We start from the raw sequence: 26,201 nt of genomic DNA, 5'->3' as shown, positions 1-26,201 counted from the left end.
CGGACCCGCAGGTCTTGGGTTCGAATCCCATCGCCCGAGGTTCCCTTTTTTCTTCTACAAAATTGCACCATGTATTACCATGAAAATCCGCTATCCAAAAAACAATCTAACACCAATAAAAAAAAACACCACAATCCCTACTAACATATAAAAGTGAAACGTTATCTGTTTGTTTGTCCTCCTTTCACGCCTAAACGGCTGGACGGATTTCAATGAGAATTTGAATACACATTACATACGCCCTGGATTGGATGATGGGCTATTTATTTTTCTTTTTGGCTGTTTTATTTCATTATAAATAATTCCCGGGTGAAACCGGGTAACGGGTCAACTAGTTCAAAGATAAAATTTCTATTCATCAGGTAGAGCCTCACAGTTCAGACTGGAAGTTTAAATTCACTCCTTCGCCTTCACAATAAATCAAGCGGGAAACGAAAGGAAACACTTGATGATATTCATTACTGATAAATTTCCCAATCAAGCAATCAACGTTATCCTTCCGCCACTCCGTCATCGCGCGGAACAGAAAAGTCCGCCAACAACGCTTCGATCGTAAACCCCATTAACAAACACCATTTATAATGGAAAGTAAGCACCGAAGACGGCAACGACTGGAATATGGCCGCCACGAAATTCATTCCCAACCCCGGAGTTCAAACAAACAGGAAGCAATAAAAGACAGAGAACCCGATGCCTATTAAACCTTAACCCCTGGCCTTTGAACTCACGCCTCGCGTATCCCCCATAGTTCTGCGCGCTCGTGCGCGCCGCTTATCATCAATTAACATTACCAGAAAGATTATTCTGTCAACGGAGATATAATGGGCGGCGCGAGATTTATGCGCGCGCAACGAGCGCGGCATAATCGAACGCGCAGGGGTTGTTCTTCAGAGCACAAGGTGGAGGATGAGAGAGTGACCTGCTGGGTATCGAAAAGTGTGGGCCGATTACCTTCTGAAACTACGTGTAATATGTTTGAGCGATAGTCCCTTGGCGCACCTCGGGGTACAAGGAGAGATTGGACAGACATCGGTGTCTGGTGAAGTTAATTAGAAAGTATTAAGCCATTTCGCGACAATTCGGCCACCCGCCGCGCTCTACGTCACGGATTTCTATGAAACCAAAGTATGATGTATTTCATGTGAAATTGGGGGGAGTTTAAGTCACCATTTTGCTGGTTTCGAATCGGTGTAAAAGATATAGGGCGTCAAAGTTTGCCATTTTTGCTATTTTCTCGAAAAATCCACAGTTTCTTGGTTTTGGTAACAGGGATTTTGATGAAATTGAAACATGATGTAGTGCGCGTATAATTAGGGGGAGTTTAAGTCACCATTTTGCTGGTTTCGAATCGGTGTAAAAGATATAGGGCGTCAAAGTTTGCCATTTTTGCTATTTTCTCGAAAAATGCAGTTTCTTAGTTTTGGTAACAGGGATTTTGATGAAATTGAAACATGATGTAGTGCGTGTATAACTAGGGGGAGTTTAAGTCACCACTTTGCTGGTTTCGAATCGGTGTAAAAGATATAGGGCGTCAAATTTGGCCATTTTTGCTATTTTCTCGAAAAATGCACAGTTTCTTGGTTTTGGTAACAGGGATTTTGATGAAATTTAAACATGATGTAGTGCGCGTATAATTAGGGTGAGTTTAAGTCACCATTTTGCTGGTTTCGAATCGGTGTAAAAGATATAGGGCGTCAAAGTTTGCCATTTTTACTATTTTCTCGAAAAATGCAGTTTCTTGGTTTTGGTAACAGGGATTTTGATGAAACTGAAACATGATGTAGAGCGCGTATAATTAGGGGGAGTTTAAGTCACCATTTTGCTGGTTTCGAATCGGTGTAAAAGATATAGGGCGTCAAAGTTTGCCATTTTTACTATTTTCTCGAAAAATCCACAGTTTCTTGGTTTTGGTAACAGGGATTTTGATGAAATTGAAACATGATGTAGAGCGCGTATAACTAGGGGGAGTTTAAGTCACCATTTTGCTGGTTTCGAATCGGTGAAAGAGATATAGGGCGTCAAATTTGGCCATTTTTGCTATTTTCTCGAAAAATTCACGGTTTCTTGGTTTTGGTAACAGGGATTTTGATGAAATTGAAACATAATGTAGTGCGCGTATAACTAGGGGGAGTTTAAGTCACCATTTTGCTGGTTTCGAATCGGTGAAAGAGATATAGGGCGTCAAATTTGGCCATTTTTGCTATTTTCTCGAAAAATGCACAGTTTCTTGGTTTTGGTAACAGGGATTTTGATGAAATTGAAACATGATGTAGAGCGCGTATAATTAGGGGGAGTTTAAGTCACCACTTTGCTTGCTTCGAATTTGATAAAATATAGGACAGCTGAATTTGGTATCGCTGAAACACTTTTCATCTCCGAAACAGTTAGACATGCGGATTTTATTCTTCTCTCACTTTAAGCAGAACAGACTGCTCTTCCTGAATTTCAGGACATATAGTAGAATTGTTTAATTTAATTTTATTCGTTTCGAAAAATATTGTCACAAACCAAGAACGATTATTCACATTTCCATGTGAGAAATAGTTCAATGTCAATTTCCTTTCTCTAAATGAAGAAGCATGGAACGAATTTCAAAAACGCTCACCAAATCTGCTTCAACTCGAGAGCAGCGTCAAACAGATTGCTCAGCGAGACCAGAAGACGACGTAGCCATTTTTCCTCGAGCAACGCTCGCGCTCTAGCTTCGGCCAGCTTCTTCAAGTTGTAATTAAATCCTCAAAGTGTATCGATCGCTCCCTTGACACGAATCGAGCGGTTCGAGCGAGCGTGCTCGGAGCAAACGCGAGGAGGCTCGCGCGCACCATGGGCCTGAATGCGATTGTTAGGCGGCTGATCTCTGTGGCGAGATTAGGGACAGCTGGGACTTCGTTAGCGGCCCATTGTGAACAGATGTGATCATTACGCGTCCACTTTGCATAAGGTCCTGTGGCGTGGGAGGGCGAAGGAGGCTTGGGGATGAAGGGAGGAAGATGTTAGATCGAGGGAGTGACAGAATGTAGTCAGAGGGGACTAAATCGTCGGCTGATGGGAGAAGATGAGCAGATGATACGAGGGGAAACTCATGAGAGACAGAAAAAGGGGAGAGACAAGTGCTGATGCACGAAGTGATTATAGAGAAAAAGAGATGGGTGGATGAGTGTTGGGTACCGAGCAGGAAAAGTGTGCACTGATTATTTATGTTTTAATAATCTGTGTGATATTCTTCAATGATGGTATTTTGAAATACTTTTGGGTAACGAAAATTGTTAAATAGGCTATATTCAGATGCTGACGCGAACAAACCACTTTTCAGGAATGTATTGTGGTGTTCTATGTAAAGTACTGAATCTTCACTAAATCTGTTTCTACAATTTTAATGGTAACTGACTCTGCTCCTACATTTTGCAAGAAGAGTGCACGAGGTTAGTGTACAAAACATGTAATAACATATTAAATTCACACGATGTGGCACTCGAAATTTTTTGAAAAAATCGAGTACCAAGATTTGGCCTTTCCAGACCCTGGAATCAAGTTGCATACTAGTTTTAGTTATATCTCGGATTAGTTATTTAGGCAAACCCATTGTTACATGTGGATCCAAATACAGTACCAAGAAGAGACGATTCTTTGAGCTTGATTTTGTCACAAATTTTTATCAGCAGTGTAAAGGGCCCAAAATCGTCCCCCATATATATTTGCCCCTGTAGAGGGTGTATAAAATATTAGAATGAGCTGGAATTTGGCATGAATTTCCATTGAACGTTACTCTATGTATCCACGAATCGCAAAATGTAATTATGCCATGTGAATACGAGATAATTAACAAAATGTGAAGTCTGAAAAAAGTGTTCCTAATTTGGTCCCCAAAGAAATTGTTTGTAAAACAGGAAATAAATTGAAAAATTGATTTTCTGATTCGTGTATTGTTCCATACCATTACAGATGCTGCGCGCAGTGTGCAAATTTTCAATCAAATGGCTCTAGCAAAACGTCAGTAGAACTCCGGATTTAGCGTAGCACCCCATTCAAAGCTCCCCAAAGTAATTTATTCAGCGATGTCACAGATAAATACAATAAACCGAATATCTTTTTTATCGATAATCCGCCAGTCGACAAGAAGTTTTTCCGCTGTTTCCGAGCTGGAGAAGCCAATTACGTGTTCAGTTTCCATCTGGACACCCCATACAGAGAAGCATATAACAGGGCGCAACGAAACGAAGAATTACAAGAAAGAAACGTGGCAAGAGAGGAAGCTGAGAATAGAGACAGCTCCAGGAAGACTTTTCCCTGTCCCTGGCAAATGTGTTCTGTGTCCGCAGTTACAGCATCGAGCGTAATTTCGGCCCACGCCGCTTCCGAGCCGTGCATACGTAATTCATGCGTTTTCATCGAAAAAGTATCGTGCCGGGCGTTATGCTAATACGAGAGGCCTGAGCCGTTACCCGCGGCCGTATGTCACTGACCACCTCCGCCGTGGCCCCTTCGTTGAATAATAGACGGCCCCGTGTTCTCTGATCAGCGAGGGTGTGCGTATTCGGCAAGGATCGTCCACGAGATTCGTACATACGCTCGCTGGCATTCTCCTGCCGCTGGATATACAAGGTATTACGAGTCGGGACGATATTAAATTATAATTCACGGCACGCTCTGCCGCGTTACTTCATACTTTCCTCCACTATTTATAGGCTGACGCTCGGGCCTTTCCTAGCCGCGTCGTAGTGATGGCTACGAACCGTGCTCGAGTCTGATACAGAAACTGGGCGAAGCTTTTTAGCTGCGCGAAATTTGACTGGATGATTATTTGATGCGCTTGAAAGTGTTTGGGAACAAGTGGGAGGTAATTAAAAAATAAAATTAAACTGATTCGCTACGGTTTTCCTATCATCACAATGGATGAGATACATAAGTCCTCGGATCTCAAATTTTGTTCAGACCTCCCCTACTTCTGGTACGAGGGACCCACTTTCTAATTAGAATCCACTTGTTATTTATCATCTTTAAGCACGTTGAATAGTTATTCAGAACAATTTTAGTCAAACAAAGATTTTACTCAGATTCTGTACCAAACTTTAAAATTTATTCAGCCAACTTCTGTCGCGAGCAACCAAACTAGTGGAACAATAAAAAGTTCGTGTAGTTTCCTAATTATATTCTACTTGTTAGGATACACTTTGAGATTCGTAGAAAATGTGTGTAAACTTATTTTAATCATACTAAAATTGTTTATACTCAAAGTGCACTCGTTCTGAAACAAAATTTGTTGTATTATAACTGATAGTTTTTAAATCTGTACATTGCTCTGTAACTTTGCTAACTCGAGATAAGGTTCTTGATCAGACTCGAGCACGGCTCGAGTCAAACACTTCCGCGCCCGCCCAACGGTCGGATTCATTGTTAAACCGCCACTGCCACCTACAACCATGTTTCTTTCTGTGAGCCTCGGTTAAATCACCACTGTGCCTACTACAACCTGATTACATATGTACACACTTGGCCGCGGGTAAATAGGCAAACAAATCCACCTTCTTATGTATCACGGCACCTCCGCACCAAGGAAATCTCGAGAATGTTGCAAGCGACGCCTCGGAACCGGCATATCGAGGGTTGTTTAACCCTCGAGCTAGCACGCCCCGACACAACGCGTGTCATGTGTCCCTAATCCCCGGATTATTTATTAGGATTACATCGAGAACCTCTCGTGGGTGTCTCGTGATAAAGACAGACACGTGTTCAGTAAAGTATCTCAATTTTATTCTGATATACAGGCCGGCCCATAAGTGGTGGAACGGCGAATAAATGAATAAAATGAATGGTAAGTCGAAAATGTGGGGGGAAATGTTCAACATCGAGGACATTCACCCTGAACAAACAAAATTGAAGATATGGACATTTGCGAGTACCTTCGAAATCGATTTTTTGAGGAAAGTGTCCTCGAAGGAAAAATATTATATACATATTTTTTTATATCACCTCATTTTTTGAAACAACATGTGTATTGCATTGTTAAAATATTCTTTGGAAACTGTACACTCACACATTTTGTCTGCCACTCTCTCGCGTGCGTGAGTTTACGATTGGGTCCATTGTTATTATTGTAATATCGTCTTTATGACGTAAAGTTAGGTGAACAAATTTTTAATATTCATATTTCTATATTTCCATATTTCCATATTTCCATATTTCCATATTTCCATATTTCCATACTTCGATACTTCTATACTTCTATACTTCTATACTTCTATACTTCGATATTTCCATATTTCTATATTTCTATATTTCTATATTTCTATACTTCTATACTTCTATACTTCTATACTTCCATATTTCTACATTTCTATATTTCTATATTTCTATATTTCTATATTTCTATACTTCTATACTTCTATACTTCTATACTTCTATACTTCTATACTTCTATACTTCTATACTTCTATACTTCTATACTTCTATACTTCTATACTTCTATACTTCTATACTTCTATACTTCTATACTTCTATACTTCTATACTTCTATACTTCTATACTTCTATACTTCTATACTTCTATACTTCTATACTTCTATATTTCTATATTTCTATATTTCTATATTTCTATGTTTCTATATTTCTATATTTCTATATTTCTATATTTCTATATCCCTACATTTCTATGTGTGTCTAAGTAATTAACTTAGTACTTATCGCGCATGACTTCAAAAATTGGATTATGCTTTATATTTACCCCCATCAAAACTGAACCATTGGGAGATCTCTATTCTCTTCACAAGCTGCAGCTATGAAGGTCCCTAAGAATCAACGAGCAGCTCAAAAGTACGAAAAAGCTCAATAGCCAAAGTAAATTTCGAATCACAGCTCCGAAACGCGATACAAAGAAAGCGTTAAACACTGAAATACCAATCTACACACATTTTTTAAACCACTCTTGTAGAAATTAGCAGCCGGCTATGGCGACCCTGACAACTCGGAGAAGCAAGATTTAAAGACGTTGAATGCCACTCAGGAAAGCTCGTCGACTCGTTAAACGGGGTGAAAAAAGATGAAAATGTAAACGTTTTCATCGATCAAAAGGAGCGGTTTATTAATCGGCCGCTTTCTCGGGCGCGATCTTGCGCAAGCAGCCCCGATATGCCTTTAATCCGAGATCGAATTCCCGATAGGTTTCGCGCGCACGATCGATCATCGCCATCGACGTGATCGATATATCGACACTGCGTGCCGGTTGGCCAATTCTATGCAGTTACGGATACCTCTCGGTCCATTAAACGCCACCGGCGCACAGTGCTTTAATGAATTTCTGGCCGCGCGGCTGTTGGCTTTCGCTTTTTCTTTCGCTGACCGTTTTGACGGTTCTCCTTGACTTGATTTATCGGCCGGGGAAAAGTTCCAGCTGCCTCGAATATTAAAACACGGGGGTGCGAGTCGAAAACGATATGGATCTCCTCGAGCGTATTCTCTTTTGCCTCTTACCCTCGGTATTTATTAACTGCACGGGCAACAGGGTTCTATACGCTGCGCTCGTGATCATTGCAAATTCTGTGGGATGCACAGCTCCACTGGTGGAATGTGCGGAGTGGATGAGCATTGCAAATTGTTTTTCAGTGAGTAGTGGTTGAAGGAATTTTATGCAAATTGTTTGTGCTTTCAAGCACCTCTTTTTAAGTATATTTTGCAAAGCGTGGCTAAATTGGAGATGCATCTCGAAAATGGGTGGATCCCCATGGGTCATTCCACGTGAAATCGGACACTTTTTGGAGTAACATTTCGGATTTTGCTGAAACTTGGATGTGGTGTAGTCTTTAGTGATATATAAACGTATCTGGATGGATTTTTCAAAAAAATTAGAAATCGTGGACTTTACAGCTGTTTGAAATATATTGTTGACCATTTTTCAATCAATTCTAACTGCTGATCTAATAAACTGATAAAAACGAGCTTTTAGGCGCTTACAGTGGAGATTAAAACGAGCTTGTACTTAAAAAAACAAAAGCAATTTTTATTATAAAATTGCATTTGTTTAGAAGAATTGCAAAATAGTCAAAAAAAAATTTTTTTTAAGTGAAATAATTTTTATTAGGTACTCTTATGTCTCCACTGTAAGCACCCCAAAGTTCATTTTTATCAGTTTGTTAGTTGAACAGTTATAATTTACTGAAAAACAGGTTACAGTACATTTCAAAGAGCTGTAAAACCCAGAATATTTAAAATTTCGAAAAATCCATCCAGACATGATTACATATCATTAAAGACTACAACATATCCAAGTTTCAGCAAAATCTGAAATGTTACTCCAAAAAGTGTCCGATTTCGAGTAGAATGACCCTCGTGCAAAGATAAATAGAATATATAGAGTATAACTCCCTGTCATTTAAGAAGGAACCTGCCGACCGACGAGTTTAGACCGGTTCTGCGCAGGTTGACGCTCATTGGTGCCGGGATAAGCCACTATTGGCTGTACCCCCACCAACGCTTTTTCGGAGCCAATGAGCTCATACTACATGCGCGAAACAGGTTCCTTCTTAAATGACACGGAGAATAGGGTTTTTTCATGTCACGTCTTTTTTCTGACAAACTCGGATATTAAGATTCATTAAATACTACTTAGTTTAATTTTCCAAAATATCAAAAAATTGGTTCCATTTCCAAAACCAACTTTCTCGAGAAGAAAAACCGCCATTGGATAAGAGTTACTTTAAAATTTCGACTTCTATTTGCTTAAGAATTCATTTCATCCACAATTGCACATCTTCTAATCCTGTCCTTCCCTTCCACGCTATTATCAAAAGCCACCCCAAAGAAAATGGATTAACTGCGCTCGAAACGCCCACTTCACCATCTTCCCATCAAACTGAACCAATTTTTTTTCGTAGCAGGTGCATCTCTTCGCTATCCAAAGAGTTCAACAAGTCTGGCAGAAGCTCAACACTCACCAGGGTATCCTTCTGGGATCACGATTTCCGGGCCGACCTTGACGTCATGGCGGTAACGGTGCATCAGCAGGGTGGCCGTCACTCTGAGCGATCTCTGCTGCTGTTTGTACAATAGTATCGGTCTTCCGCCAGCGCCTTCCACCCTAACCACTCTTGGCAAGGAGAATCTGTCCAAGAAGTCGCGCAGCGGCATGAATCCGCCCCCCGAGTTCGCGGCTTCCGCGGTGGCCTCCCTGGAACTGGGCAACGAGTCGTCACCAGTTCCAGTGGCCTCGCCGCTGGACAACGTCGAGAATTCACCACTCGACGACATCGTCACGCACAGGCTGGCTTTCACGGTTTCATAGACACACTGGGTCCGCGAGCTCCGACGATCAACGAGAGGATGGTTCGCGTTTGCGCCACAGGAGTGTCCTCGACCTGCAAGAATACGGAAGATGTTTTATAGTGGCTGTCCTAAAACTGGGATTAGGTAACGGAGCTAGTGGAGTGGTTGTATTTCAAGTAGGGATGGGATCAAGTTCGGTATGTACTTGCAAATCCGAGTCAATTCCATCACAAAAGTTTCACTTCGTGGGATTCGGTTACTAAGTAAGAGATGACGTTTCATTTTATGTACTTCCAAAGTGCTTGCGTTATACAAGCTGGTTTCGAACCTCGGAAAGAACTCTGTGTACTGGTCAACCGCGTTACCAATTCCCCAAACGTCAACTCTCCGATGTTATTCTTCTCCAAACTCAACAAACATTGAAACCAGTCGATAACTTTAAGGGGTAATGCCACTCTAGCCCGGAAAAGCAGCCTGATTTTGAGAATTTTTTATGCGAGTATAGTTAATGGAATACAAAATCTGTTTGGAGGCTTTTATTGTATATACCTAGAAGTATGATCACAATTTTTAAAAAAAAATTTTAATAGAAAATGGCGGCGCCACAGCTCAACAAAAGAAGCTTCTTCTAGAAAACAGTGATCCGCGGCCGGAAAGATTTCCCCCTCAATTTTTGACCTTAAATTAACTACGGAAATTACTAAAATTATTTTAAAAAAATTTTAATAATTGAGCTTATGGACCGCAACAGAAACAAACAAGATATCGCTTCTTTGGTAGACTTTGTTAAGTAGCATTAAATTTACTACATAGATGACATGTGGCTAGATCTTTTGCTAAATTTACATATATATTTCATTTTGTAATAAATACACATTTCCATACATTTCCATGTGAATATAATAAATACTACTTTCCACATATTTTTATTTTCATTTCCATGCTTTCATGTAAGCAAGACTCACTTTAAGCAGTATATGAATATGTAAAGTAGCTAAATCTCACTCAAACCACTTTCTGAGGATAGTTTCAGGATTAAAAGCAGCCTTACATTGTCACTAGTGATTTTAAAATTTTCAAAAACTTTAAATTTACCCACAAAATTGACACACCCTACTGCAGGTGATCCCTTAATTATTTTCAGGCCTGCAAATAGGTTAGGATATTCTAATTTGTAGAGGTACAGCAAAAAGTCACTACGTACACTTAGATACTAAATTCATACGAGCACCTATCCACTTCACACCCCTGTGCCTACATTATTACGGGCACACCGGCATCAGAATGGCGAAGTGGACGTGGAACGAAGAGCGAAGCCTGCTATCCCGAAGGAATTCGTTATTCCGCGAAGCGTGGCAGCCTTGACAGTGATTTGCCAGCGGCAGAGTGTGCCTCAACTAACGAGTGATTATGCCGCGGGGCAGCTTGACGATGATGGTGATGATGATGAATTTATGACGATGATTATCTCCCGTGGCGTACCGCTGTGTCGCCACTGGTGTTTGTCTTTCAGACGGGATGGCGGTCGCGTGGAAAAAATCGCCACGGAATGATGGAATGAGCTTGGTTCGCGGTCGTTTAGGGATTGTTCTTGCGAGCGGCGTTGACACGCGACCGCTCGCTGACAAATTAAGGTTAATTGATTGGGAGGACGAGCCGTGGGAGTCCTGAAAGCTGGGCTATGTACTGACAGAGCGATGGCTGAGGACAGTTCGACGCGCGCTAGTTCCCCGGGAGCCGGGGCTCTTTGGTGTCCAGCGCCGCGGAAGGCTCGTCATTAAGTTTCTGTCGTTGAGGAAAGTGTCAGCGAATTTACGAGCGCACGAAATGGAGTTTTGATAAATTGGCTATCGCTGATGGAGTCATGGCTCATTACGAGCACTGTCCTCGTTCTGGAGCGAGACTAAGGATGCATGAGGAAACAAGTAGGTCCGGCCACTCGTAGATGGTTTGTCACGGGAAATGTGTGTGACTTGAACGATGTCTCTTTGGACTGAAGCTTGCTTCGTTCAAATCTGATTTCAAACAAAATCTAATAAATTTTACTTGTGTATGGAATGAGAGGGTAGAAAGTTTGTGTTGATTGGCATTTATTTCATTTTATTCAAAATTCATTAATTTATTGTGGACTAATATCGAGGTTTTGAAGGTTTAGGTAGATCTTTGAGAGAATTTATGAAGTAAAGTCGAATTAGGGGTGACTTTAATGTTGAATGATGATGTTGACTGGGTAGTTAAGGGGTTATGCCTAGTCAGGCGGTCGAAAAGAGGCGAATATTTGTGAATTTTTTTTGAAGAAGCGGAAGCGTATAATTTTACAAAACTTTTTGCGTTTCAAAGAGCAACATTTAAAGAACATTTGGTAATTTTTTCGTAGAAAAATATTTACGTTTATAATAAAATAAAAGGCGACATCCAAGAAGCATTTTTAAAAATTTGCTTTCGCGGTGAGCACTGCCATTCGTAACCAGATTATCTAAAATCAAAAAACAAAAAAGATTTCGTTAGTATATTAATGTATCCTCAGGTTGACGGAGAGAATTTTCCGAAATATTAAGTTAAAACAAAATGGCGGCTATTTAAAGTTGAAATCCTGTTTTTTTCTGCAAAAATTACGCGAAAAAATCAGGATTTCAACTTTAAATAGCTGCCATTTTGTTTTAACTTAATATTTCGGAAAATTCTCTCCGTCAACCTGAGGATACATTAATATACTAACGAAATCTTTTTTGTTTTTTGATTTTAGATAATCTGGTTACGAATGGCAGTGCTCACCGCGAAAGCAAATTTTTAAAAATGCTTCTTGGATGTCGCCTTTTATTTTATTATAAACGTAAATATTTTTCTACGAAAAAATTACCAAATGTTCTTTAAATGTTGCTCTTTGAAACGCAAAAAGTTCTGTAAAAATATACGCTTCCGCTTCTTCAAAAAAAATTCACAAATATTCGCCTCTTTTCGACCGCCTGACTAGGCATAACCCCTTAAGGGGACCTCCCGGTCTGGAGCCCCCCAAAATAGGTGATATTTAGGAATTAATTAAAGGAAAACTACTATATATAATTTAATGGGACTTTTTGCACTGTATTAAGGATGTCTTAAATTATAGACATATGTTTTTTGTTTTATAATTAATCGTTACAGTCGGCACTGGAGAGTCGTTAAAGTCAAGGCGTCAAAAAATTGATCCAAATCGGTGGGACCTGTATCTCCAAACGTTATTATCCGATTCGACTGTAACTTTTTTTTATCTTGAAGAATATACTTCTGGCTAGGGGGGAGGGCAGAACAAATTACAAAAATGACATTGTTTTAGAAAATAACGACACTTGAAGTTTGAAATCACTTTTTCCCTATATTGTTCATCATTTCCACGCCTTTGAAAATTATAAAATTTTAAATTTTTTGTATTTTGTTCTGGTATCATCCCTAGCCAGAAGTATATTCTTCAAAATAAAAAAAGGTTCAATCGAATCGGATAATAACTTTTGGAGATACAGGTCCCACCGTTTTGAGAAAACCGTTTCGAGAAAAACAAGTTTAAAGTTTAACTTCGGGAATTTTACGAATTTCAACAAATCCTTTTAAACACGCGTTCCTAAAAGGTTGAACATTCGAAAACTGAAATAAGAAAAACTCGATTTTTAGACCGGAACCTCACTTTAAATCACGTCTACCAATAATGTCTGTCTAAAATAAAGTTCAAATCCGAGGCACTGGTTTGAAGCCAATCAATTTATTTTCATGGTGTTATTTTTTTATTCTACGTGAAAATTTACCAGTGCCATAGGAATTTTAAAGTATGAAGAGATGACCACCTTCTTGCTATCGAAAAATTTTAATTAAACTATGGAACTGTAGAGGTTCTAGTCAAAGTTATATATGTGGAGGATTTGTTTATCCGGTAGGAAAGTAATCCGTTGCAACGATTTTGCACTTCACAATTGTTTACAATTAGTTCTAAATTACGACTGGAATTTAAACAGTGTCTATTGGCATAGTTATGGGATTACGTTAACAAAGGATCAACTTGCTAATTTTATTTCCCTTCGGACGTGGGGAAATTATATTATCGTATTAACACTGGAGTCTGATAGATGAGATTTTTGCACCCGATGACACGATAATTTACCGTGTCAGTTTAAACCGTGCAGTTATAAATCAACTCCCATATTACCTGTTAATTTGACGCACATCCCCACGCAATATTTCACACCGCCTGACAGCTAGCGTTTGAAAGAAAGGAACTTTTTCTAACTCTTTACCTTATAGAACGAAGGGTGGCGCTAATGACGTGTATCACATTAAAAAGGTGACACTTTCCTAATTTTCGTATTAGAATTCGTCAGAAACGGCGAAGGTCCAACTCTAAACTTTCTTAACAAAAATTGCTCTTTTTATACGCACCCTAGTTTCTTTCAAATGGAATGATTATTTGTGGATATGGTTCGATATTATTTCGCACAAAAAATGAATTAAAATTATATTCTATTTTCAATGATTTCGTTCCTTAATTTTCCTTACTTTTTTGTTATACATATTTTCAGTGTTTGATATGTCAAGATTGTTTTCCCAGAATTTAGGACCGAAATTCGCAGAAATGTCGAAGATATAGACGTTAGAAGTGAAGTATGCTCACGTGTTGTTACGCGCTGATGAGAACTTCAAATGCATTTTCCTCGAAAGCAGATTTTCCAACACTGTACCCACGATTACTCAGAAACTATTCATCCGATTTACTTCCATTTTTTCACGGCTACATGATACACTATTAGCCAGTTTTTGCCGCGGTGAATATTTTATTTGATTCGCGGTGTCTTTTTTATTGCATAAAAAGGCAAGATTCCATGCCCGAAAATTGAACGTTTCATTCAGAATGCTTTCACTTCTTTAAAAGTTAACTGTTTTGAGATCGCCCCCGTCAGAGACAGCGATTGCTAATGTATTTCAAGAAACTAATTAGCTTTTCGCTTTCATGTAAAGTTTATTTAATTAGTAGTGGGCACCGAAAATCGCTTCAGCGAATGACGCATTTGGAACTAGCCCCTATAACTGTTTTATACAACTAATATTTTTACACACCAAAATTAAGTATTACAGCCAAAGAAGTGATATAATTAATAAAAAAATGAGGGTGCAATAATATTAATACTTTCTTAAAAAAAAAATCTAGAAGCTAAAGATTAATAATTTAATATTGTAAAATAATAATAATAATAATTTAATAATAATAATAATTTAATATTGTAAATAATAATTTAATATTGTAAAATATAATATTGTAAATAATAATTTAATATTGTAAAATTTAATATTGTAAATAATAATTTAATATTGTAAAATTTAATATTGTAAATAATAATTTAATATTGAAAAATTTAATATTGTAAATAATAATTTAATATTGTAAAATTTAATATTGTAAATAATAATTTAATATTGTAAAATTTAATATTGTAAATAATAATTTAATATTGTAAAATTTAATATTGTAAATAATAATTTAATATTGTAAAATTTAGGTAATGTTACCCTTGAGTATGATTATTTATATAACAATGAGTGAACATCGAAGAGTGCGGGAAAAGCATTCCAACAGCAGCTTAAGTAGGACATTAATTTATCTATTATAATTTTCTCGTGTTAAGCAAGATTTAAGTACAAATCCTGAAGCCCTGCATCTCGCGTGTATTATATTGATTTATGACTCTCAACCTTCCACCCACATGCGAGGTGGCTACTATTTTACAGCGAGTAACATTGTGTGGCTATAACTAATAGAAGACGCAATTAAACCCTTTCAGGATCCTTTCTTCCCCCCCCCCTCCTCGCGGCTCCCCTCCCGCAAATCTCAGTACTGCTTAGTACACCCATAAGCGCCTTAACTGTCCTTACCCCCTCATTAAAATCTAATAATTGCCTCAGTCAATGCAATCTAAATTCCAATGAAACATCCTCGCATAGGCCATGCATCCAAGCACGAAAACGCAGTTTCCCAGGTGACTTGCACCTGTACCATCTTTCAGCCTCGCGTCCACGGCAACATGGCGCTTGCATCGCGCATACGAATGACAAGAATTAATATTCCAGCTGTGTAAGATATGATGTGCAGAGACTCCGAGCATTATCCACGGTTCCGGTCATGAATACGCATGCGCGGCCGCCTTTTTCTTCTCCCTTTTTTTCCACGCGAAACCCGATGGAGGCAGGCTGCCTCAGACCTCGCCGTCTCAATCGCTCGCCTTGAGACTCCTGTAATCGCCCCATGATGCGCGCTTTAATTGCCTCTGGCCAAAGTGGCCACCAATGCGTCGCGAATTATTGCGATTGCCGCGCGCCGGTTCCACGCGGTTCACAGAAATTTCGCTGCACCGCGCCGCGGAACCTTCCGCAGTCGAAGGTGAGGGCTTTGTTCAGCTTGATTCGGTATGCTGATTGGGTTTGGTCGAACGTTTTGCATTCCGTTATGCGAGACAGGCTTTGCTCTTGCATACGCGATTTTTTTTTTGTTTTAGAATTCCTTGCTCGAAAACGGAGCTTCTCTAACAAGGGAACAAAGGGAACCGGCAGTCACTGATTGGAATGCAACTTTGTGGGTTTATAGAGTGACTCAAGACAGGAACAACGGTACCGTAAACTGGGGGAACATTGGCATGTTTTTGAAACAGTTTGCTATATAACATACAAATTTTGTTTTATAAAGTAAATCATTTTTTTCAACACCTGCATGAAAATGGATGCCTTTTTTAGGCCTGCTGAGCGGGAGCGAAATGACCAATTTCAGACGTATTCGCGTTTTCTATTTTTTTCCCAAGGGAAAAGACTTTACGCGCACGCGTATTCGCAATTTTTTACTTTGCTCCCAAGGAAACTGGACTTTGGCGTTACCCTGTGGTATGAAGATGCATTTGTTCGACTAATCGTTATGGATCATGTGTAGGGCTGGACTATTCGAATAATTTAATATTCGAATATTTTACAAGTATTCGGATGCTTCGAATAAACTTCGAATATTTCAGTATTCGAATGTTATTATTCGAGTATGGTGGGAAGTGGGTCAAAATTAGCTTACAAGATTTCACCCTGACAAATGAACCTAAAGAACTTGATTTATAATTCACACCATACTATTCGAATACTTAAATATTCGAATAGTATTCGAATAGTATTCGAATACTTAAATATTCTAAAGGTATTCGAATAGTATTCGAATACTTGGATATTCGAATAGACTTCGAATAGTATTCGAATAGTATTCGAATAGTATTCGAATAGTATTCGAATAGACTTCGAATAGTATTCGAATAGTATTCGAATACTTGGATATTCGAATAGTATTCGAATAGTATTCGAATACTTGGATATTCGAATAGTATTCGATTAGTATTCGAATAGTATTCGATTAGTATTCGAATACTTGGATATTCGAATAGTATACGAATACTTGGATATTCGAATAGTATTCGAATACTTGGATATTCGAATAGTATTCGAATACTTGGATATTCGAATAGTATTCGAATACTTGGATATTCGAATAGCATTCGAATACTTGGATATTCGAATAGTATTCGAATACTTGGATATTCGAATTATATTCGCCAAATAATTGAGCAACTGAAGTATTCGAATATTGGAATACCGAAAAATTCGACAAATAGTCCCAGCCCTAATCATGTCTCTACCGGAAGAGGAAACCTCAAATTTCCGTAAAATTTCAGGTCAATGCCATTTCAAAGCCAGGAACTTACCGGTATGAAGCTCCAAAGTTGAAAAGCGGGTCAATTGGGTGCAGCGTGACTACGAAAGGTTAAGTATGTGAAAACTAACCTCAAAGTCAAATAGGTACTCCCACTTTTTCGCGTGTAACTTCTAAAGTACAGGAGACAGAGAAACAATTTTTAAACAAAGTTCAATGGTATAACAAGCGCTGCAATCTAACGTTGACAAAATTTTGAAAAAAGTTAAAAAAAAAAACTTTTCCAATACTGAACAAATTTAAAATTTTTTAAATTTGCACCATTTCAGCACCAGCTCTACAATTATTGAGGGGCCCAGTGTGAAACGCACACATGCCATCATTTTGATTTTCTTTTATAATTTTATACAATACATTGGACGAACGAATTAATGGTACAAAGAAACGAAAATTGATTCATATATGACATATGCCTGTGGTCCACCGGAGCCCTCAGTTTTACGAACTCAAAATAGTGCAAAGTTCACAGTGTGTACCAGCGCAACTTAATCACCCCTCGAAGGAGCAAGAGGGTGCGTCAGGTGCGGAGTACTCGGGCCCCCAAGACAGGCTCAACTTTCGAAACGCTTTCGTTCTCGCGAAATTGGCCCGTTGCGCGCCATTTCACTTTCCAAGCTCGTGCCTTTTTTGGTACCGCCGGGACCGGTGTAATCGGTCGGCGTCTGTCATCTGTAACACGCGTAATCGTTGGCGCGCGCCGCATCGTCCGGCGAAATTGCCATGGAGCGCGAAAGAAATTAATTGCACGGGAACGTCCGTTCCCCGGCAATTAACACTCTCGCGACCCGATGTGACGTGGCATTACGTTCCTCAGTTCGTTAAACTCAGTAGTCCTTGACGTAGTAGTATATACGTCCTCTTACGCGTTAAATGCTTCACCCTTTGATATACAGGATGAGTGGAGGTAAAAAGAAAATTGCGAAGGACAAAGTTAACCCGGCGGGAGGCGCACCCCATAGTCAAAAATACCCAAAATTGAAACGAAAAAAAACACGGTTTCAGAATATTTTTTTCTAACTTTGTAATTTTTATGTTAAAGTACAGTGTTTTAAGAATCAAAGAAAATTTATGAAACATCTTAAAATCTTTATTAAAGTTCTTTAAAAAATTGTAACAAAAACTCAGTCTTCATATTTTCGCAACTAGCGCCTCTGTGGTAAATTTTACCCAGTAGCGCCTCCCGCCGAGTTAAATGGTACTATTCTCTGAATACGGAAGTTGGAATGCTTGACGTACGTCGCGTGCGGAAATCCCCCAGTCACATATGTGCACAGTGCTCGCTGAACGCCCATCGGCGTTTTACGTTACATTTATGTATTGAAGTACAGTGGCGCACTTAGGATTTAATCTTGGGGGAAGCCGATTTTGAGCGGATAAGAATATTTGTAATGCTTTAATAAAATTCATGAGGTGATTATAAAAATTTACTTAGAGAATAAAATCCTGTTTTCTTTTCTTTTTGCAAAGCTTTCGAATTATTGCAGTCGTGGTTACATTAATCCCCTTTTTCCTTTTTCTTTGGGGGGTGCCAGCGCCCCTTCGCCCCCTCTGGATGCGCCACTGCTACAGTGGAAATGTTAAAGAAATTGTAACTTAGAAATTAGAAGCACTTATTCTAGAACAAAATTTTTGTTAAATAAAATTTACATGGGTTCTAATATTCTTTTACTACTTCTACTCGTGAAACACGCCACTAGAGTTTTACTGGCAAAACCTGGAACACCCTGTATATCTATATAACATTTTTTTATTTTTTATTTAATATATCAGCAATCAGAACTGGGTTCTATAGACTGATGTGATGACTTAGGACCCAATATTAGGGTTCTTCAGTGAAGTGACCTCCTACCCCTCATCTGAGGTCGATTGGCCAGTGTCTTTTTAATCTACGGTAATCCTGTTGCTGTAGAAGTGATTACAGAAGTGGGTTGCTTTGTATTTCTAGTTTGTCGTGGTGTTTATTGCTTCATATAATATTTGTAATTGTTTCAGTGTCTAGACGTCTAGACTCACCCCCTTAATGCTGTATCGGACGTACAATATTAAACAAAAGTATATGAAATTTGTAATACTTGAACATCTACGTCTTGCGCACAGTAAATCTAGATGCAAGGAACTCGAACGACAGTTGAACCCTTATTTTTACCCCTAGAAAGGTACTTTCCACTTTACAAATACTTTTCCAATCACTATTAGCTAAACTTTTGGCAGCGAAAATGCCCCGAATTCCCAATCTTCCCAAGTTCAAATTTGCTTCTTTGAAAGAACAGTCTCACAAATTGTCATCAACTTGGTACCACTTTGAGGATAGGCCCGAGACATCCTTAAGTGTCGGCGCGCGTTCAAGCACCCCCATTCGTGCCTTGCAAGGGGTAATAATACGAAATCGTGGAAAATTTTGAAAACCAGACCACGTCGACGGAAGGAAAGAGCAAACGGATGAGGTTTTGCGCGGCGAACGTGTAATCGAGCAAAGTGAAAGTCCCAGATTTAGCAATTTGCCCATTAGCGGGGGCACACCGGCCTGGAAACGCTCTCGATGCTTTCCGCGTGACGGTATTCCGCCACGTCCCTGACGTAATTTGACGGGCGACGCGTCCGCGCAGAACCGCCGCGCGGAACGCTCCAGCGGATTTAATTAACCGCAGGAAAAGTCCAGCGATCGCGTCTCACTTTCGTGGCGAGTCGCGGGCGTAATTAACGAGCCCGCGGTTATTTTTAGAGCCGCCGGTATCTGAATTTATGATTGCGATGAGTTTGATATTTCGCAAGAAGTTCCGTGAGAACGAAACCACCGTTCGCTGTTGCATACTTTTAGCGTGCTCTCAAATCCCTCCCACAACTAAATTCAGGCGAGACTATGGGAAGAGGTGATGATTTTCCTAGGCTCAACGTACTCGTGTATTGCCTGGAACGTTGCTTCCCTGCCACACCAATTCTTTGTTCGGTTTTAGAAAGGACGGGGTGGAGGCAAGAGGGTGGGATCGAATTTTGGGGATGAACGAAAGACACTTTAAGGGCTGATTTCAGTCAAAATGAAGTTCAGAGCAGAGAAATTATTGAGCACCTCGCAGTGAGAGGGGTGCTGATTCATTTTTTATAGTTTTTGAGTTTTCACGTGTAATATACGTGAAGAAAAATTTCTACATCGTTTGGTGCACGTTTGATGCAAATGCGAAAACAAATGAGCGATTTATTACAAATCAATAAAAATATAAATATTAATATTAAAGTATGCAATATTAATTTTAATATTTATTATATAATATTTACATTTTTCAATATTAATCAATTTTTCAGTATTTTTATATATATTATAAAATATATTTTTAATATTAATATTGATATTTTTATTTTAGAATATTTCTTCGCCAAAATTGGAAATAAAAATTTATCAACTGAATAACTACTATTTATTTTATGAAAATATTTATTTTGCAATTAGTGTTCTCTTTGTAATGTTAAGTCAAAGCAATAATTTTATAACAAGTTTTTTCTAATTTGCTTGAAGTTGGTAAAGTTGGAGCTGCACCCCTCTTACTGCAAGGTCCTCAATTATTATTGCCCTTTGCATACTCCAATATGTTCTACATTTACACGATGTTTTATTAAAATTAGAATTTTAGGTGTGGGAATGTTCCCGTGTTAAATAGTTTGGTATCAGCTTTTCTGTACCCTAAATGTATTTATTACTCTAGGGAATATAGATGTTACTTTTGGATTTATAAAGAAATAAGACTGGGGCGATAAACCGTGGCGTGAAACGGAGAATATGAAGCAATAATTTAAGAAACTTTTTCGAAAGCTAGATCGTAAATGTTGCAAGCAACTCTGTTTTCTTTAACGCGATGTACAGTTGGCGCTGGAATATTATTTAAGTGGTATTGTTCTAATACAAAATAATATATATATAGTTATATAATATAGTAATTTAATACAAAATTTAATAGAGCAGGTAGAGTAGAATCTTGTTTGTCCAACCATAATTTAATTTCAACCGAAAATTTGATTATTCTAAGATCTGCTTTGAGAGCTGGTTAAAAGACGATGGTATAATTTTCGAAACAGGTTCTCAGAATTGAATAGGACTCAAAATGTCAAATACCTTTCACTCCAAAAATCTTTTTAAACATTTACCTATATCCTGTTAATTATTTTAGAATTTTAGTGCTATTCGACCAACACCACGTTAAAATGCCAGAATTCCATTTTGTTAGCTCTACTTGAAACATTTACATTTATATATAACGGTATATACGTATAATACTGTAAAAAGTACAGATAAGGAATAAATAATGATGAATTTCAAATCAGATTTCTTTCACATTGGATTATTTAATTGAAAATTATTAAGTCTGATTAGAACATAGCACTGTCTAATCAGATTATATCTCAGCTTTTGTGTGTTTCAATTAAATATTCCAATAGGAAGAAATCTCATGTGAAATTCATCATTATTTATTATTTTTCTGTACTTTTTACGTCATAGTATTTATTAAAGTCTGCAACTACACACATAAAACTATAAATGCATCGTATTAACCTATCCAAATGTTACTCATCAATCGAATTTTGTAGGATTTCAAATTACAAATTGGAACTATAAATCAATTATTATACAATATTCGGGATTAATGACGATCTGTTTTTATTTAACAAGTGCCTATAAAAATTTATATCTTTCAATTATATGAAAATTTTTATGCTTTTAAACTAACACTCCAGTAAAGGTGAGAGTTTCTCGGATTCACAGTTTCAAAACTACGGTCTCGCGAATGATGACCTGAAACACTCTCGCCTAAATTACAGTGTTAGTTCAGAAGCACTGAAAATTTCGTACAGCTGGAAGACATAAATGTTTCCAGACATTTTGTAAATAAAAATAACTCGCCATAATTTCAAATAATGTTAAAAATTTATTTCTACTCATCATCCCTTACAGTTTCAGCCAAGTTCCCTCCCCATATTATTGCCTAAAATAGTAATTCCCTTGGAAAGCAATCAGAGAATTATTATTTGCCAAATATAACAAACCGCCTAACAGAAAAACGGCAGTGCAGGTTTTTCTTCCTAGAAATAATATTCCTAAATATTACGAACTGGCGGAGTTTTAGAAACAGTTCCAAGTTGTTGGACGGTGCGAGCAGAAACTATAATTAAAAAAATAATCGCTTCAACAGGAATATGCGATTTACCAGTCCAGAAAGATTGAGAAACGTGTGTGCAGAATGAAGGAAATGATTAATTCTTTGTGTAATTTCTGGTTTATAAACGAAACGTTATGTAATAAACGATCGTTCATCGCGTTAAAATTCCAGTATCCGAGCATCGCGTCTACTGAATTCGGATAATCGAAGTTTGTAACCAGTGTGTTGCCCGGTTACGGAATAATTGCCGCCTAATGTGTTAAACTACACGCAATTGCCGCATTATAACGCAGTTTAGAATTAGAAAAAGAATGAAGCAAGTCATGGACACTGTAATTGAAATTGTTGAGGAAAAGTAGCGGTTGTTAGGTTTTTCCGCGTTAGAATTCAGGTGATTCCTTTTAGCATAGATAGGAATCAGCGTTCTAATGTACAGGGTGTCTATAAAGTAAGTATTCTTTTTCGTAGGTTTATATAATATATATATATATATATATATATATATATATATATATTAATATATATATATATATATTATATTTGACCACCCCCACTTTAGGGAATAAACTAAATTTTAGAAAGTCTAGGAATCCGCTACCCTCCAGAAATCGGATTCCAGATTTTCAAATTTTTAATTCTAGACAAAGCTTCAGATCGAGAAAATTAAACTACATCAATTAAATTACCAAATTTGAACACCCCCACTTTAGGGAATAAACTAAATTTTAGAAAGTCGAGGAATCCGCTACCCTCCAGAAATCGGATTCCAGATTTTCAAATTTTTAGTTCTAGACAAAGCTTCAGATCGAGAAAATTAAACTACATCAATTAAATTACCAAATTTGACCACCCCCACTTTAGGGAATAAACTAAATTTTAGAAAGTCGAGGAATCCGCTACCCTCCAGACATCGGATTCCAGATTTTCAAATTTTTAGTTCTAGACAAAGCTTCAGATCGAGAAAATTAATATATATATATCGAGATACTTCTAAAAATTAATTTAGAATTTGCAGCTGTATTGCAATTACATATCTACCATTTTTGTATTAATAAATTTATGCAAATAGTATACTTCGTGAGTTCTTTTTACAAAATGCACAAGTCAGTGTAATTTTTTGAAAAGAGATTTCTTTTGTACAGAGGAAAATGTGAAAAGAAAAGTTCACGAACTACTTAATTTCGAATTTTCAAATGGCCAGCGAGTCCTCTTAACTGGAATTCTATAAGCTACTCCTAAGTGTAAGAATTGTGTTAAGAAATCTTCAGAAATTGGAAATAGCGAAAGATCAGAGAACCAAAAGTTTCTTTAAAAAAATAACAAATTAAGTGGCAGTTGTCCCAACTAATTACCCTTGGTCATTAACCCTTCGTGGTCACACCTTCTTATAATCAAAAGTTGGTCACACGGGGTTCACTGTACCCCAGTGTCATTTTTTTTAGTTACCATTTTCGTATTTTTGAATCTTTTATCTTTTCAGTGATAATTGTACGTTCGCAATACTTATGCAATCATGGTCTAATAGTCTTTTTCTAGAAATGTAAATTTTGATATGATAAAAATTGTAGTTGAAAATGAGCGATTTTCCACGTTTTAAATTTTTTTTTTTTAATTTTTTTTCTTGCGATAATTCCCCTTTGGAAGTCGTAAAGACGCGATATTTTAACTAAAAAATTATTCTTGGGGTACAATACACCCCGTGTGACCACGAAGGGTTAAATGTGGCGAATATAATATCACATTACAATAAATACCTAATTAATGAAATTTAACCAAAACCCCATATTCATTCATACCTACTTGCCCTTTCGCTCTGTTTTTATTTCTCTTATATTAAATACGCAAATGAATGTAAATAACACAAACAGGCTCGCTAATTAATTTCACTCCACAAAGAGGCCGCCTGAGACCATTTAATTGGCACAGAATGAGATAAATCGAAAAAAAAAATATGTAACGAATAACAAACTCATATCGCGGCAGTTGTGCATAATTTTCTGATTGTGAGATAACGCAACATTTAAATAACAAAATCACTCTGTCATCTGCATAATTATCGTATCATGAAAGAAAAAGCAGAACTCTTCTACCAACCACCAAGTGTTTAATTTTCCCAAAAGTCTGGGTATTATTCTAGACTACCTCGGCCTCGCTCTAAAAGACTATAAAATATAAAATAAACTCGTCAACAGGTTTTGATAAAGTGTTACCCCCGTAAAAGTGCAAACTTCACTGCACAAGCGGCTCTCATAAAAGACGAGTTAACTCGTTCTGGCCGGTCGAGGAGTTAAAAGCTGTCGTGCAACATTTTTGCAGCGTATAAATATACACACAGAGCTACTTGTTTACTTTTCTTTTACCAACAGGCATCGCTAATTCTGCACAGGAGTATCGTCGTCATAATGGATCCTTTAACGACCCTCTTCATTTATCCTCATTAATATTCTCCACCTTTTCCTGCATTTCTAATTTCGCGCCCCCCTTTTTGCGTTCAATCTCCTTCACCCTATTCTTCACAAATTAATCTCGTTCCTCACCACCGTGACACTGTGCCCAAGACGTGCCGAACTGCATTGCTTCTCAATAATTCCAAATCGAAATAAGCGTCACTTTCCTATTACCGTAAACTGGGGTGACTTTGCCCACCTTTCAGAAAAACTTTATTTCATTTTACTGCGAAGTAACTAGAACACCTGGTGCTTTGTAATCGATAGCAATAATTCCTCCAACGTCAAACGAAAAACCCAATAGCGAATTCAATAACACGGTAATTTTTCAGTCACAGTAAAAAAACTGGGCAAAGTCGCCCCAGTTTACGGTAATTAAAAAAACGCACATGATCCCTGTTCAAAGCACAGACATTTTAATTCAACCCTAAGTCACTCCAATTCTCTGCTATCCACTCTAATTCCCCGTGACCACAATATCCAGAAACTATTCTGCCCAGTGCTATCAAGCCCAGCTTCCTCACGACTACCGTTTGAATAAACACTTCCGTAACCGCAACAATTGCACCGACCTTACCTGCAACGAACCCTTTATCCCAACCTAGCTCGCATTCCCCGCGCATCCTCGTTTAAAAAAAAAAAAAAACCCCGCCATCATTCCGCTTGGGAAACCTCAACACCCGCGAGCCGAGCGGGGTTCCCCTCCGAGGCGAGCTACCTCCAGAAACCGACACAGGGGGCCGGTCGTTGCCGAACCCTGCAGCGCGCGAATCGAATGCCGTCGCACGTACCTCGGGTTGGGTCCGGTCCCAGTTGAAAACGAAGGCCCGTCGAGTCGCGGTGGTCGACGTTCTCGGCTCGATCGCGGGCCCGTTGGGTCAGAAGGTGAAGGAAGGGGCTGCCGTCCGCGCACACCCAACTTTCTCACTGATCCTCCCAGCTGCCAGAGGTATCTCGGGATCCGTCGATCGTGTGAGCGGCACGCACGCGGTTCACCTGCACCGAACTCGCGACAACCATGGCACCGGGGCCGAGTTTTTTTTTTTTTTTTTTTTTTTTCGTGGAAACTTTCACTGGCGAAGGACGAGCCTCGGTTGCGAACTCGGGACGGGCGATCGATCAATAGAGGAGGCTTCTCGACGCGGGGAACGATTGATCCGGAGGGACGCGACGCGATCGATCCATCGGTACAGATCGGCGGATGCAAGCGCGACGTAGAGCGCCACCACGCTCCGAACGAGATCGAGCGACTAAAGCTCGCGATCCGTGGGGACGCGCCGCGGACCGAGCGCCGCTACCCCCACCCCGGCCCGTTCAAATAAACTGTATCGCGCAGACTCGGTGGGGGGCAAGGTGGGGGAGCGCGGCGCACACGAGCAGACGATCTCCTCGAGCCGGTCCCCCTTTTCTTTTGCACTCCCTTTCTATTCGTACTTCCGGGGGTCTTCTTTTCCCGCGCGCGCCCCGGCTTCCGGTTCCGCGCGCGATTTCCCGCTGGGCCCTCTTCCACGCTCTTCCGCCGATTTTCCTCTCGCTGAGGTGATACGGAACTGCGATCTGATGCGCGACACGTAATCGGACGGCGGATTTGTTT

The 26,201-nt window shown here is 38.8% G+C and overlaps 1 protein-coding gene across 1 annotated transcript in view; it reads right to left on the bottom strand.

Annotated features, from left to right (window-relative positions):
- The window catches only part of LOC143375666 (uncharacterized), a 94,367-nt gene extending 68,397 nt beyond the window's left edge, over positions 1 to 25,970 (bottom strand). The window contains exons 1-2 of the mRNA XM_076825019.1: positions 25,399 to 25,970; positions 8,927 to 9,346 (exon numbers count right to left, since the gene is read on the bottom strand). Coding sequence (XP_076681134.1) covers positions 8,927 to 9,239 — 313 coding nt within the window. The 5' untranslated portion in view covers positions 9,240 to 9,346; positions 25,399 to 25,970. The remainder of the gene's footprint in view (positions 1 to 8,926; positions 9,347 to 25,398) is intronic.
- Positions 25,971 to 26,201: the final 231 nt, after the last annotated feature.

This window comes from Andrena cerasifolii, chromosome 13, assembly GCF_050908995.1.
Source record: "Andrena cerasifolii isolate SP2316 chromosome 13, iyAndCera1_principal, whole genome shotgun sequence".
Classification (NCBI taxonomy): domain Eukaryota; kingdom Metazoa; phylum Arthropoda; class Insecta; order Hymenoptera; family Andrenidae; genus Andrena; species Andrena cerasifolii.
This window is presented reverse-complemented; position numbering and strand designations above follow the sequence as displayed.